The 13,366-nt window shown below is 55.6% G+C and overlaps 7 protein-coding genes across 7 annotated transcripts; 6 read left to right on the top strand and 1 right to left on the bottom strand.

The window, feature by feature from the left end:
* Positions 1–314: 314 nt before the first annotated feature.
* EI97DRAFT_35441 (uncharacterized protein) lies at positions 315–1,923 on the top strand. Its single transcript, XM_033794886.1, has one exon. It carries the CDS (start codon positions 721–723, stop codon positions 1,669–1,671), a length of 951 nt encoding a protein of 316 aa, XP_033653861.1. The 5' UTR covers positions 315–720; the 3' UTR covers positions 1,672–1,923.
* A 406-nt stretch (positions 1,924–2,329) lies between these two features.
* Positions 2,330–3,630, top strand: EI97DRAFT_418108 (uncharacterized protein; the record flags this gene model as incomplete). The annotated part of the gene is made up of 2 exons (XM_033796946.1): positions 2,330–3,292; positions 3,398–3,630. The coding sequence occupies exons 1-2, from the start codon at positions 2,650–2,652 to the stop codon at positions 3,628–3,630; spliced, it is 876 nt and encodes a 291-aa protein (XP_033653860.1). The 5' UTR covers positions 2,330–2,649.
* Positions 3,344–4,670, bottom strand: EI97DRAFT_418105 (PRTase-like protein). The gene is made up of 2 exons (XM_033796945.1): positions 4,384–4,670; positions 3,344–4,270 (listed from the first exon to the last, which is right to left on the bottom strand). The coding sequence occupies exons 1-2, from the start codon at positions 4,564–4,566 to the stop codon at positions 3,752–3,754; spliced, it is 702 nt and encodes a 233-aa protein (XP_033653859.1). The 5' UTR covers positions 4,567–4,670; the 3' UTR covers positions 3,344–3,751.
* Positions 4,671–4,856: 186 nt separating this feature from the next.
* On the top strand, positions 4,857–6,973 carry EI97DRAFT_433157 (uncharacterized protein; the record flags this gene model as incomplete). Its single annotated transcript, XM_033798332.1, has 1 exon — positions 4,857–6,973. A coding segment is annotated over exon 1 (1,846 nt), but the record flags the coding sequence as incomplete, so codon positions are not given.
* A 266-nt stretch (positions 6,974–7,239) lies between these two features.
* Positions 7,240–9,107, top strand: EI97DRAFT_397975 (S-adenosyl-L-methionine-dependent methyltransferase). Its single transcript, XM_033796380.1, has one exon. The coding sequence runs from the start codon at positions 7,367–7,369 to the stop codon at positions 8,954–8,956; it is 1,590 nt and encodes a 529-aa protein (XP_033653857.1). The 5' UTR covers positions 7,240–7,366; the 3' UTR covers positions 8,957–9,107.
* A 363-nt stretch (positions 9,108–9,470) lies between these two features.
* Positions 9,471–11,287, top strand: EI97DRAFT_397973 (Prp19-domain-containing protein). The gene is made up of 2 exons (XM_033796379.1): positions 9,471–10,009; positions 10,057–11,287. Exons 1-2 carry the CDS (start codon positions 9,519–9,521, stop codon positions 10,982–10,984), a joined length of 1,419 nt encoding a protein of 472 aa, XP_033653856.1. The 5' UTR covers positions 9,471–9,518; the 3' UTR covers positions 10,985–11,287.
* A 66-nt stretch (positions 11,288–11,353) lies between these two features.
* Positions 11,354–13,241, top strand: EI97DRAFT_467027 (uncharacterized protein). The gene is made up of 2 exons (XM_033801569.1): positions 11,354–12,656; positions 12,714–13,241. Exons 1-2 carry the CDS (start codon positions 11,622–11,624, stop codon positions 12,873–12,875), a joined length of 1,197 nt encoding a protein of 398 aa, XP_033653855.1. The 5' UTR covers positions 11,354–11,621; the 3' UTR covers positions 12,876–13,241.
* The last annotated feature ends 125 nt before the right edge of the window (positions 13,242–13,366 follow it).

Genomic DNA, 13,366 nt, shown 5'->3' with positions numbered 1-13,366 from the left:
ACGCCCGAATCCTTGTCATGGCAGACTCAGCTTCCAAGGCCGCAACGGCAATGAGAGTCTGAGAGTAGCAGGGTTTGTGTTTGTCTACTACGGTACACATCGTCATCACGATGAGGTGACAAGGCCCACGACGGGTGAAAACACGAAAGATTGTACCGGCCGCAGCGGGGCCTATCTTGCTTTGGTGGGAACGGGTTGATTTATTATACTGTATGAGAAGGTTGCTGTTTCGACTTCTTTTTTTGCATCTTCACTTAGTTGTCTTGCTGACACAGTACATGCAGCTGTCTGGTGGTTAGCTCGCTCGACGTCTTTGCTTCCTGTGTTGCCACCGCCCCGTTTCCCCGCTTCCTTAACTACTGTTACATCTGCTCTCTCCTCTCTACATTTCTCTCGCTCGAATCGTCAGGACGCTGGCTGTGGCTGGCGAAGAGGGGAAGTCTTTTCTGGGATTGAAGTGCAAGTTCTGAAGAGGCCATCACCAACGCGCACCGAGTGGCGCTCTTGAAACCGCGTCAGCTACTGTGTACCAGTGTTTGTGACAGCGGTAAGCAACCCCACGTGTGCTTGTCTCAGCCGAGTGAAAGGTCTTCACTTCACGCACGCTCAAAACTGCCTTGTCCTCTTTCTCATGCATTCACTGACGCTTTCTACAGCTACTTCCTGCACCGCCCTTCCTCCTTTCCTCCAAACTCAACTTGCTCCCTCACCTCGCCCACCATGCCCTGTCTATATCGATTGGCCTGCCTGGCACTGCCTCTTATATCCACCTTAGCAGCCGCAGAGCCCGCCTCCCAAACCAAAAATGAAGCCAAACCCATCTACGCCGATGCCCAGGAAGCCTTCCGCGACCTCCTCAACGCCCTGCCCGAGGAATCCCTGCACGTCGCCCTCAACAGCCTCGCTCCCTACCGGGAAGGCGTCTTCGAGTCCAACCGCCATGGCGTCGAGCGCGTGCATCACGATGACCCTCCTCTCGCAACCAAATTGATTATAGCCGCTGTCCAGGACCTGAAGAAGCGGCAGACCCCTTCGAATGGAACGACTCCGAACCCGCCGCAATCCAGCCAGCAGCAACCCAGCACGCAAGCTCCCCCGCCTCCGCCATCGAGCAGCCAAGCCCCTCCCATCTTGGTCCCTGTTCCCATCACCTCCACTGACGACCGAGGCCGCACGACCGTCGTCTCCTCCGAGATCCTGAGCGAGCCCACCGCCTCGGCAGTCGTCACAACCACACGCGTCAACGACCAAGGCGCTACGGAAATTGCCACCGAGACGAAGCCCGCCGTCGTCCTCACGTCCACCGATGCCGCGGGCTCCGTCGTCACCACCACGTCAGCCGTGGACTTTGCGCCGACCCCGGGCCAGCAGCTTACCAGGACCGATAGTCGGGGCAATACGTTTGTGACCACGTATACGCCTGGTGCCGGCACCGTAAGTAGCGTCAAGTTGATCACGACGACGGGCGCAGATGGGAAGCCGAGTGTCATCACCAGTTATACCTTTGTGAATCCCGGGGCTCCGACGGGAGAGGGAGGTAGTCCGGCGGGGACGGCGAGTGGGAAGCCCGGGCTGCAGACTGGGGCGGCGGTCGCGATGGGCAGGAATGGAGCGGTGGAGGCGGCTGTGGTGGGAGGTGCGGTTGTGGGATGGTTGGGGATGTGGTTGTGAGGAAGAGCTGAGGGTTCCTCATACTGACTCTCTACTGCCAACTGACGAACGGATGGCACCACAGCCAAGATACTGACGAAGAACACGACAGTCCTTTACGCATTGTATCAACGACTCTCCTTTACGCGCCTCTTCGGCGGACGACTTTCCTTGATGCATTCTCACGGTCTCCGGGATTTCGCTCTTTGATGGACACTTACGACACCTCCTACTATACCTGGGCCGGATCCTTTAGTGGTCTCTGTGCATGCATTCTTTGGGCGGTATCTTTGTCTTTTTGCGTTTGATCTGTTTAGCGCTGCATATCGGGATCCCTGCGGAGTAGGTATTTGGAAAGGTACAGCACATGGAGCCAAAGACTTGTTTCTCTCCTTTGCATTGGAATGGTATGGTATAGTGTATAGGGAGGGGTGGATAGGTATATATGGTCAGAAAGGCTATCAGGAGCTATGCTTCGAAAAATGACCAATTGGAACTAGACTAGCGAACATCTCCTCCGCCGTCGTTATATATCCAGACTGAAATACATGTGCAGGTCCCCTGGGCCTCTTCCTTTGAAGACAAGTCTCATTGTTCTGATAATCTTGCTGATCTTGCTGCGAACGTGCTGATCCTTTCGACCATCGGAGGACTTTTGTTCAACATCAAAATGTTCAATGTCATATATGAAATGCATGTGGGGTCATGCAGTCCCAGGGGTGCTCGGGACCCTGCATGCTTTCACCCTGAACCCCGTAGACGCCGGCATTTGAGGATGCCCATCAAACACTAATTCTCCATGCTGGGCAGGCGTGCGGGGAGTGGGAGAGGGAGTGGTGTATTTGTAGGGAGGTAAGGAGCTGTTTTACCGGGAGCCTTTCCTACTTTTGCAAGGGATCTTTTCTACTGGAGAAAGAAAGATTCCACTGGGTTCACTGACGCTGCGGAACCTCAGAATCCAAGACCCGGAGAGGATTTATTCCATCCAGAAAATCTCCAATGGCTCGTTCCTTGCTCCTCGGGACATCACTCGTGCTCTCCCTCCTCCTCCCTTCCACTTCCTGCCTCCCTCACGCTGCCTCATCCTCCTCCTGCACCAAAGCCCTCCTCACCGAAGCCGCAAACGCCTACCTCGTCGCTCAAACCCAAGCCTCCCTCTCCCCACTCCAACCCTACCTCTCACCAAACTGGACTTACACTGAGAACAACGTCGTCCTCACCAACCCCACCAAGGGTCTCCTCCTCCGCAAACCCCTCGCCCTCGACCACAACCGCACCATCCACGACCTCGTCCAATGCGCCACCTACACCGAAGCCATCTCCACCCAGGGTCCCTACGTCTTCGGCACGCAGCTGCGCTTCTCTCCTCGCTCAGACGGTAAGATCGTGATCGACTCCATCGATACGATCGCCAGCACGACGGGCTCGTGGCTGTTCAACGCGACCAAGACGCTGGCGTACGTGCGGCAGGAATTGGAGGCCGGCGGGTGGAGGGAGATATTGCCTGAGAGTAAGAGGGATACGAGGGAGGCGATCAAGGCGGCGGGCGATGCGTACTTGGATATGTGGAGTGATGCGCGGGCGCACGAGAGGGTGCCTTGGGGTACGCCGTGTGTGCGGTTGGAGGGGAGTGCGTATACGGGTGGGTTGCTTTTGACTTTCATTCTTTTTTCCCTTCTTCTCTTCCTTTCTTCTTCTTCTTCGTCTTCTACAATCGGCTCTTCCTCCGAACTAAGACTCGCCAAAGGGAAAGGCCTCCCCACCGATAGCTGCACGCCGGGGATCCCGAGTAACCACTCGCAGCCGCCAAATACGCACAGGCGGTACGTCATTGACGAGGCCATGGGGAGCGTGAGCATCTTTTGCGTGTGGGAACACATGATGAATGCGGCGGATAGCCACGAGTTTCGGCTGGAGGGGGGAAAGCTGAGATATGTGCATACCATGACGGAATGCGGTGGGAAGGTGTGTAAGCTGTAGTTTTGGGAAGACAGAGAAAGAGGGAAAAAAAAGGTTAAAGGAAGTGGAGTGAGAAGCGTGGAGTAGACGTATCTATTGATTATTATGTTTTCTGTCGATTGCTCCCCCTCCTCACATACTCCTACTTCCCAATCGTCAAAAACAGCCTATCGCCAATATCTCCCAACCCCGGCTTAATCATGCCCTTCTCATCCACCGACTCATCACACCCACCGACCCACACCTCGACCCCTTCCTTCCACTCGGCGCACGCCTTCTCCAAACCCGCCCTCGTCGCCAATACCGCCACCGCAATGATCCTCTTCACCCCCCAGTCCCGCAGCGTCTCTATCGCCGCGCACATGGTCGAGCCCGTCGCAATCACCGGGTCCACGATGATGGCCAGCTCGGCGGGTCCCGCGGCCGAGGGGTTGGACGCAGTGGGCGAGTGGTAGGGGAGGTTGTTGTAGTATTCCACGGGCTGGAGGGTGGATTTCTCGCGGTAGAGGCCGAGGTGGTGGATCGGGACGGGGGAGGGGAGAAGCGAGCTCAGGGCGGGCGTCATGGAGAGGCCGGAGCGGAGGATGGGAACGAGGGAGATCTTTTGGGGGGACGGCGTGGTGGTGTGTCGGGTGTAGGTGTAGCCGAGCGGGGAGGTGTCCTGGGGGTGTGTTAGTAGAGTACATAGAGTGTACCTGTGGTACTGTTGCAGTGGAGAGATATAGGCGAGGGGGTATACAACAATGAGAGTCAGCGCATAGCTGTGCGACTCACCTCTCCGTCTTCCCTAACGCTGAGTCCACCAGCGAGGGCCTCGTATCCCACCATCAGGGCAATCTCGTGCACCAGCGTCTGCACCTGCTGCGTTGTCGTGGAAGCGGACCGGAGCTGCGAGAGCTTCGCCTGGAGACATGGATGCTGCGAGATGTGTGCATTCTTTGGGAGTGGAGTGGACATGGTTGACAGTGATGCGTTTATGCAAGTATTGAGATTTGCGAGAATAACGGAGAGGTTATTATTATATAGAAAGAAGTACGGAGTGAATATGTGGATGTAGCAAGTCAGGTGTGAATGTCAATGCGAGGAGTCGTCCATTCAACGTGATAAGCAAGCTTCCCGAAGCGGATAGCGCCCCACACAAACTGCAGCTAGCGCCAGCGCATTGAGCCTCCATGGCGCACATTGCAGGGATCTCCCCGGGGAAGATCGGCTCCGGCAGCCGTATCGTGGGTCAGTCCAAGGAAGAACATCACAGGACAAGAACCTCATGCAACAATGGCATTCCATGCAGCGTCACGACGGGCACGCGTCAAAACGAATAATATGCCCGGTACGGGGGATTTGTTCAGTTCTTGATTGATGAATGATGACGGGAAGAGGAAGAGAAGGCCATGATGATTCACTGTGGCCTGAGCGATTTTGCACAACGACAAAAGCAAGAGAAGGAAAAACAGCTTCTATGGAGAGGAGTATACCAGAGGATGAGGGCGATACAGCCTTGCAGGATTTCCAAAATCCCGATGATGATGCTGCGCTGTCGCCGGTCGTGCCTCGGGGTCCGAGCCAGGAACGCCCTTATCCCAGGCCCGGAAGCTCGAGGTGGTTGAGGAGTAGTCGTAGAGGGTCGCAGAAGGGGACTACGGGCGGTAATCCTCTTCCCGAGACTTTTCAAAATCTGGATGAAGTTGCGGTGCCGGGTCCAATACCCCATCCACAGCGACAGTCTTCCCTATTCGAAACTGAGCGCGAAGGCTCCTTCAGTCAGCGACCCAGGTCGAAACAGCCGGTTGAAGAACAACCGAGTCATAGGGAATCGCATAAGGAAAGCACTGACGAATTCGCTCTGCCCCAGAGCTTCGAAAACCTCACTGAAGTTGCCGCAGGGCCTCGCGTACCCGATCGGCACAGGCAGCGCAGTATATTCGAGGACGAGCGCGTGGGTTCGCGAGCAACAAGTCTGGGAATTACGGCCCTTCCTGTACTCCCCCGGCAGCCCCCAGAAGAGATACAGCCCAAAGACGCATACTATGCCGCGAAAGAAACCGAATCTAGGAGAAGACGGTCACGCATCGCCACTGAGCTCTACACCATCTCCTATCTCATCCTTTTTTCCATCTTGGGCGCGTTGGCACGGCTTGGTCTGGACTGGCTGACCTTCTACCCTGGAGCTCCCGTTGTATTCCCGGTTCTATGGGCCAACTTCGCAGGGACGCTGGTGATGGGTTTCCTGAGCGAAGACCAGCGGTTCTTCCGTTATGCATGGGGTCGCAAGGCGGAGACGGCGTATGGAGAAGGCAGTGATGAGGAAAAAGAGGCCCCAACACCGGCTGAGGCTGCAAAAGCGTTACACAACAAAGTCAAGAAGACAATACCTCTATACATTGGCCTAACGACTGGTTTCTGCGGCTCCTTCACCAGTTTCTCCAGCTTCATGCGTGATGCATTCTTGGCTCTATCCAACGACCTCCTCACCCCTCTAAATCACCCGTCTGGCGCACCTCAACCCAGCGTCGCCACCACCGTCCCCCGCAACGGTGGATACAGCTTCATGGCCGTCTGCGCTATAGTCATCCTTACCGTCGGCCTCTGCCACTCTGCCCTCACAGCCGGCGCCCACCTCGCCATCTTTGCCGATCCCGTCACCCCGACCCTGCCCTTCCACATCCTCCGCCGCTTCGTCGATCCTGTTTTCGTCTTCCTCGCCTGGGGCCTCTGGCTCGGCGCCATCGTGATGGCTATCTGGACTCCGGACCGGCCTGGAGGACCTGCAAGCTCCGACTCCTGGGCGAAGGAGACATGGCGAGGGCAAGCCCTTATGGCGTGCGTCTTCGCACCACTCGGATGTCTCATCCGCTTCTACGTTTCCCTCAAACTCAACGGCGTCATTCCTTCCTTCCCCATGGGCACCTTTGCCTGCAATATATTCGGCACCGCAATCCTGGGCATGGCGTGGGATCTGCAGCACGTTCGCATCGGCGGGGCAGGAGTGGCTGGAGGCAGAGTCGGATGTCAGGTACTTGAGGGGGTGATGGATGGCTTCTGCGGGACGCTGTCGACGGTCTCGACATGGGTCTTGGAGTTGGGGGCGTTAAAGAGAGGTCATGCGTGGGTTTATGGGGGAGTGAGTGTGGGGACTGGGTTGGGGTTGCTGGTGGTGGTCATGGGGGGTGTGAGGTGGAGCGTTGGGTGGGAGGAGATTGCGTGTGTGACTTAATTGGATGGGTTGATCTTGGGAGTTTTGCAAATTGTACTTGGAATATCACGATGATAGACGCCGGTAGATGGAGTTTGCAGAGAAATGACTGGGATAATGTATGGTCGGATTAGGTGTGTAGCAAACATACTGTGTAGAGGGGCAATTGGCAACTATACTTCGAATCTTTTTTGGTTGTTGAGTTCTGACCAGCCACATCCCAATTGACTTCAGATGATTGCCCTTCTATCAATCACCGGTGAAGGTGAACTCCTCCGCTGAAGTCATGACAAGCACTCACCCCCTTGCACGTGCAGCATGCGGACGAATTCACCGGGCCGGCACGCGACCCGCCAAGCCGCTAGCGGCAAGTGGATCTGCCGTGGACCACCGAAACGCGTGCCTCGCGTGGCACAAGAACTTGTGGCTGACTTCTTCCTCCACCCAACTTGTCCATCGCTGCCTTGTGCCGCTCAACTGTCATTCTTTCAACCACCGACTGTGTATTCACACACCGACATTCATTTAGTACTAAACAGTCAACGGAGAACCGTCCTAGAAGTCATGTTCGGCGCGACCGCGTCGAAACCGAAGATTCGCACCCGCACTGTCCTTGTCCCAGTCCAGAAACAACCCCTCGCCGGCCCGTCGACCGTTGCGCCGAACGGCAGTCCGAGAATAACGCCGTCAAACGCCCTGCGCAAGGCTTCAGGGACCCCACCCGCCCATGCCCGCAGTCTGACGTCGGCGCGCAGCAACAGTAAACTGCGGGCGGGGTCGGAATCGCAAAGTACGGATCCGCCCCAGCAGCGTCGCAAACCACGCCTGCAGCAACGGAAGCGCAAGGTAACACCCAGTACGCCGCAGTGGGGGACCAGCGACGATGAGCCGAGCGACGATGGGGATGACGACAAACTGGGAAGTGGGTTGCGCAAGAGGCAGAAGACGAGCTCAAGCATCGAACCTGCCCGAGTGAATCGCTGTCTCGAGCCGGATCTGAAGCGGCGAATTCGACATTTCGATATTTCGGACAGACAAGAGGGTTCTCCGGTCGCAGAGGGACCAACGGAAGAGACTGAGGGCAAAGTGGAAAAGCTAAGACATGGGATGGATCTCTCCACTGGAGACTGGGCGAAAGACTTCAAACCTGCCTTTCCTGACAATGAGAATCTGGTTGTGGAACTCCAATACCCGTCGCCGTCTCTCCCGGAGAAGTTCGCAACGGTGGTACCTCGCGATACCAGCAACTACAATCCTTTGGACGATATCTATTTCAGCATTGAAGAAATACTGGCACACTACCTCCCAGCACACATTGCAGTTCCCCTCCAGTCGGAGACCACAGGCACAGTACGCCTACTCAAGCGCGCCGTTTTCAAACAGTCACCCCAGGACTTCCAATCCGCTCTTTCTTCATTCAACACCCTGATAAGACAACATTTGCAAGATGGCAGCATACAAGAAACGCTCAACGCCATGCACGCCATACCTCTATCGCTTATCCAACGCATACTAGCTCAAGTATACCTCCGAACGGTCAGCCCATATGCGCATCTCCTCCGGCGCGTCGAATCCAAGCAGACAACATATGGCGAACTCCTCCCACCGTTTATCCACACCATCTTCGCAAAAACACACCTCTCGTCCACGTCCATCTTCGTCGACCTAGGCTCAGGCGTTGGAAACGTGGTTCTGCAATCCGCGCTGCAGACTGGTGCCGAAAGCTGGGGCATCGAGATCCTGGAGCGCCCCGCACGGTTTGCGCTCGACCAGGCCGCGGAGTTGCGAGCACGCGCGAAACGGTGGAATCTCGCGCTAGGGGAAATGCATCTTCTTCACGGGTCGTTCCTCGAAAGCCCCGAGATCGACAAGGTGCTGCAACGAGCGGACGTGGTGCTTGTTAATAACAAAGTATTTGACAATGAGACGAACACGATTCTGCTTAACAAGTTTCTGGATCTAAAGCTCGGGGCCTGTGTTGTTAGCCTTGAGAGCTTCTGCGGGGGCGCGGGTGGTGGAGGGGTTGGACAAGGGGGGAGAAATGAAAATGCGATTGCGAGTCTCTTTGAAGAGGAGCGGTTTGAGAGTGGGACGAGTAGGGTGAATTGGACGGATGAGAGCGTGGAGTGGTTCTTGGCGAGGAAGGTGAGGTAGGCCCTGGTGTATGAAGGTAGGTTGGGGATTATGGAAACGTTGGGTTTGCAGACGGATTTCAGCTGGAGAGGGCAATACCGGCTTTTTTGGGTACGGAAAAGGGTCTCTTCGTCTCATCTGTATTTTTGAATGTCTTTTGGCTGGAGCGGAGCGTATCTACATGGATTGTTTCTCTCCGATGGTTCTGTATACATACCCCTTCTGCGTATGGTTAGCGAATTCAACACAGAGTCTGGCTATGCTTTTCTGATTGCTATTTGCTATCTTCCTTGAGCTGCTCCTCGTCCATGCGATCCAATGGCCCTCTGTTTTCCGTGGTAGTCAACTCGCCCTATAGGCTTCTGATCTCCTGAGTGTAATGGCTTCGCAAAGTACAATCATTCAACTCAGCTATACACCAGTTCATCGTGACAGCGGAGTAGTCGTCGATCCGCGGGTGACAAGTTCTTCCGATCCGAGCTTGGCGCGTCTCGGTGGAAACTTTAGGCCAGAAGCTAGACTACCTCGCGCAGCAACATCTCCAGTGCTCTAGATCACATCCACATCCTCCCACCACACCGCCATGCTTTGCGCGATATCTGGAGTAGCTCCCCAGGAGCCGGTCGCCTCGCGCAAGAGCGGCAATGTCTTCGAGAAGCGCCTCATTGAAGCACATATTGCAGAACATCACACGGATCCCGTCACCGGCGAAGATCTCAATGTCGACGAACTGATTGAGCTTAAGTCCCCAAGAATTGTCGCTCCCAGACCTCCGCACCTCACCTCGATACCCGCCCTTCTCACCGCTTTCCAAACGGAATGGGACGCCCTCATGCTGGAGACCTTCACGCTGAAGCAACAGCTCGCGCAAACAAGACAAGAGCTCAGCACGGCTTTGTACCAGAACGATGCAGCAACGCGAGTAATAGCGAGGTTGACGCAAGAGCGGGATGAAGCGCGGAAAGCCCTTTCAAATCTGACTGTGACGGCACCTGCCACCGAGGAAGCGATGCAGGTGGATGGACAGGCGCTGCCTGAGCATCTCGTCGCCAAGGTGGATGAGACACAGCAACAGTGTGTTCTAATCCACATGTATGCGGTTGTAGTTCTAACTTGAGTAGGTTGTTCTCGACTCGACGGAAGCGGCCAATTCCGGAAGGCTGGGCTACCGGCGAGGATATTGCTGGTTTCGAGGTAACGAGCCAAGCTGAAGCCATTTACCCTGGTAGCGCGACTATCTCGGTGGACGAGTCTGGGGATTTGGCACTATTTGGTGGGAAGGACGGGGTCGCTGGCGTTTACTCCATTTCCCAGCAGAAGCTCCTGTATACACTCCAGGCTGAAAGCGCGGTAACAGATACCTTGTGGTGGGACTCCCGTGCAGTCGTTGCGACGGCTTCCGGAACTATCAAGATTTTCGAAGGTGGGAATGAAGTTCACTCAAAAGCTGCGCATCCTGGAGCAGTTACCTCCCTGGCTCTTCACCCCAGCAAGGCCATCCTGGCCTCCACCGGTGTGGACAAGCGGTTCATCTTCCACGACCTCTCCAACTTTGAGGTTGTCTCGCAAGTGTACACAGAGGCCGACATCGCGTGTTCGGCATTCCATGTGGATGGCCTCCTGTTCTTCACTGGCAGCACAGATGGCAACATCCGCATCTTCGACGTCAAGACCGGCGGCAGCATGGCTGTTTTGGAGGCGGGTGGCCCAGTCTGCAGCGTATCATTCTCAGAAAACGGTACCTGGTTTGCGTCGGCACAGAAGGGTTCGAGCAACGTCACTGTCTGGGACTTGCGCAAGCAGCAACCAGTTAAGGTGCTGGATGTTGGTGGGCCGGTCGATCGCTTACACTGGGACTACACCGGCCAGTTCCTCGCCACTGCAGGACCTGGAGGAATTGCCGTGCAGCAATACACCAAGGCATCAAAGAGCTGGTCGGAGCCGATTCGAAAGGCAGTACCCGCGAGAGATGTTGCCTGGGCTACAAAGGCGTCGTCACTGGTTGCATTGACGCCAGAAGGCGGCTTGACTGTTCTGGGAGCGGCTTGAAGATTCTAGCTGCTATGGCTCAAGCGAATCTGGAGGCAGTCAAAGCCGTGCGATTTTGCGAGGAAGTGAGCATTTATTTGGAGTTGAAGACGATGTACGTACTTGGCGCTTCTGGACTACGAAGCGGCCGGGTGACCATGGAGGACTGATCATTGATCATTGGAATATGTGTAATATGGTTGGGAACGTTTTACAGTGAACACGTACGAGTCCTATCTTGTCACGAGCTATTCGGAGCACAATAAACTCTTGGAATGCACTGACACGTTTCTTGTGAATGTGAGGCGAAAACGGACTTGCGGGCACTCTCGGCGTCATCAAAAGCAAGGATGCCCATCCGCACTTAAACAACGGCAACAAGTGAAAGGGGCGCGACGGAAGCACAGTAATGTAGTGAAAGCAAGAAATATAGATATGAATAATCAACCCAGCATTTGTCGTACGGAGGCCTAGCGCATGTTTAAATAATAACAATACCCCTTGCCACCGCCAGTGCTGGACCCAACAAACCCGCCTCTCATCCGCTCCTGCTACTCCACGGCTCCCGCTTCACCTTCACCCCCGATCCAACCTCGCACCGGCTACCTCGTTCACCTTCACCTATTGCCGCCTCATTCCACGACCGCTGCCGCAGAGCATGGACGGCAACTTCGACCTCAACTTCAGCTCTGCACACCGGCGGAAGAACAACGCATCAGACCGCTCACTGGAACCGGCAATTGGCGGGCGGATGGCAAGGAAACCCTCAATATCGCGATCGCAGCGCTCGCACTTCCACATGGACAGCGATAGCCCTCCCTCGTCCGGCTGGGAGCACCTACAAGTTTCCGACGAACGGCCCTCAGCCTCCGACGTCTCCTACCGCCGGCCCGCCGCACTACATTTACCTCCCCCGACCAGAATGCCGCCCGCTCACCCACCTCGATATCCCGGTGATGGATTTGACTTTCGGCGGCCTATATCGCTTACAAGAGAGGGAAGTGGCCATGAGCCTCAGGTAATTGACCTCACGGACGACTCGGTACCATCGTCGACTGGCAGGCCCTCTGCGAGGCACATGGGGGCTCGGCCGCCACAGAGACCGCCGCGGTTTCCAAGGGAGATTATCGATCTAGATGATGAGAGCAACACAAGGACTACCTCGCATCCGCCGGAGCCGCCGTCACCGGAGGTGCAATTCATCTCTATGCGGAATATCACACCGGCTGAAGGGCCTGCACGGGGTGAGGATGAGGTTCAAATCACGGATATCAGACCTCGTTCGCATTCCCGCCAGTTTTTCCGCCCGTCAGCCCCAGCTTCGTCGCACCTGAACCCTCTTCTAGCACTGGTGATAGATCGCAGAGCTATGCCGCCCCAGCGTAACCACCGGACAGTCCACGGGACTCGTCTCTCCGCACAAGCTCTGCCCAACTCGTCACGGAGTCGTCTTCGGTCTGTGTACGTGGGAGTCATGAACTACAATACCGTTGGGTTCGATATGCAACCCGGAAACCGTCCGCAACCGCCACCTGCGCCCCCGACATATGATCCCCCGCCGCCTGCCCCCCCCGGATTCACGAGATCTCCGGACGAGAATACTCCCGTTGGGTGCCCGAATTGCGAGAATGAGCTGTGCATCGGCGATACGGAGCGACAAAGACAGGTGTGGATTGTCAGGGCTTGCGGACATGTAAGCTTTTCACCCTGACTTGAGATTATTATCGGCTTGTTACTAACGGAACCAAAGGTGTACTGTGGCGAATGTGCCGCCAACCGATTTGTAAAAGTCAGCACCAAGGGCAAAGACGCTGTCGATAAGACGAAGCACAAACCCTTCAAAGTCTGCGTGGTCGATGGCTGCGATAAGAAGACGTCAAATCCGAAAGCCATGATCCAGGTTTTCCTATAGCGCGCACAAGTCCTCCTCTCCTTGTTCTCTCATAGTAGGGATTTCTCTTTCCGGACGGGCGGCGACTTTGCCACTGTATGCATTGCTCTTCCTTGGACAGTCATGATACCCCCATGCATTTGGCCTTCCTCAGCGTTGTCTCATTCGAATTTCCGGTGTCGCTTTGTTCTTCTCTCGAGGTAGAGGGGCATGGTATGCAGATTTTGCGTTTGCATAGCAGGTCGGAATAGACACGCGAGTGTGCTAGTCGTGCCCAATCGACGTGGATAGACTATCATGTCGACTGCAGCGCTGCTATGTGAGAGGTTGCGAAGATAGCGGAGTGCCCGTTAGGAGTGGGGGCATAGGACATCATGATGCATCCATGAATCATATTGTATATTTGAAGCGTTTTTGTCTATTATAGTGTGACTGATGACAGTATTTACTTGATCCGAAATCATCGAGGCGTCGTCTCGAGAGGTCTGGGAGGAAGATTGAGGACCAGGTGT

Source organism: Westerdykella ornata (assembly GCF_010094085.1).
Source record: "Westerdykella ornata strain CBS 379.55 unplaced genomic scaffold EI97scaffold_10, whole genome shotgun sequence".
NCBI classification, from domain to species: Eukaryota; Fungi; Ascomycota; class Dothideomycetes; order Pleosporales; family Sporormiaceae; genus Westerdykella; species Westerdykella ornata.
Note: the sequence above shows the minus strand (reverse complement) of the source record. Positions and strands in the feature narration are given on the sequence as shown.

Coding starts and splice junctions, on each gene's coding strand:
- EI97DRAFT_35441 (XM_033794886.1), top strand. CDS start 721: ATGCCCTGTCTATATCGATTGGCCTGCCTGGCACTGCCTCTTATATCC.
- EI97DRAFT_418105 (XM_033796945.1), bottom strand. CDS start 4,566: ATGTCCACTCCACTCCCAAAGAATGCACACATCTCGCAGCATCCATGT. Junction 4,271..4,383: donor GCGTTAGGGAAGACGGAGAG/GTGAGTCGCACA, acceptor ACACACCCCCAG/GACACCTCCCCGCTCGGCTA.
- EI97DRAFT_397975 (XM_033796380.1), top strand. CDS start 7,367: ATGTTCGGCGCGACCGCGTCGAAACCGAAGATTCGCACCCGCACTGTC.
- EI97DRAFT_397973 (XM_033796379.1), top strand. CDS start 9,519: ATGCTTTGCGCGATATCTGGAGTAGCTCCCCAGGAGCCGGTCGCCTCG. Junction 10,010..10,056: donor GTGGATGAGACACAGCAACA/GTGTGTTCTAAT, acceptor TAACTTGAGTAG/GTTGTTCTCGACTCGACGGA.
- EI97DRAFT_467027 (XM_033801569.1), top strand. CDS start 11,622: ATGGACGGCAACTTCGACCTCAACTTCAGCTCTGCACACCGGCGGAAG. Junction 12,657..12,713: donor TTGTCAGGGCTTGCGGACAT/GTAAGCTTTTCA, acceptor ACGGAACCAAAG/GTGTACTGTGGCGAATGTGC.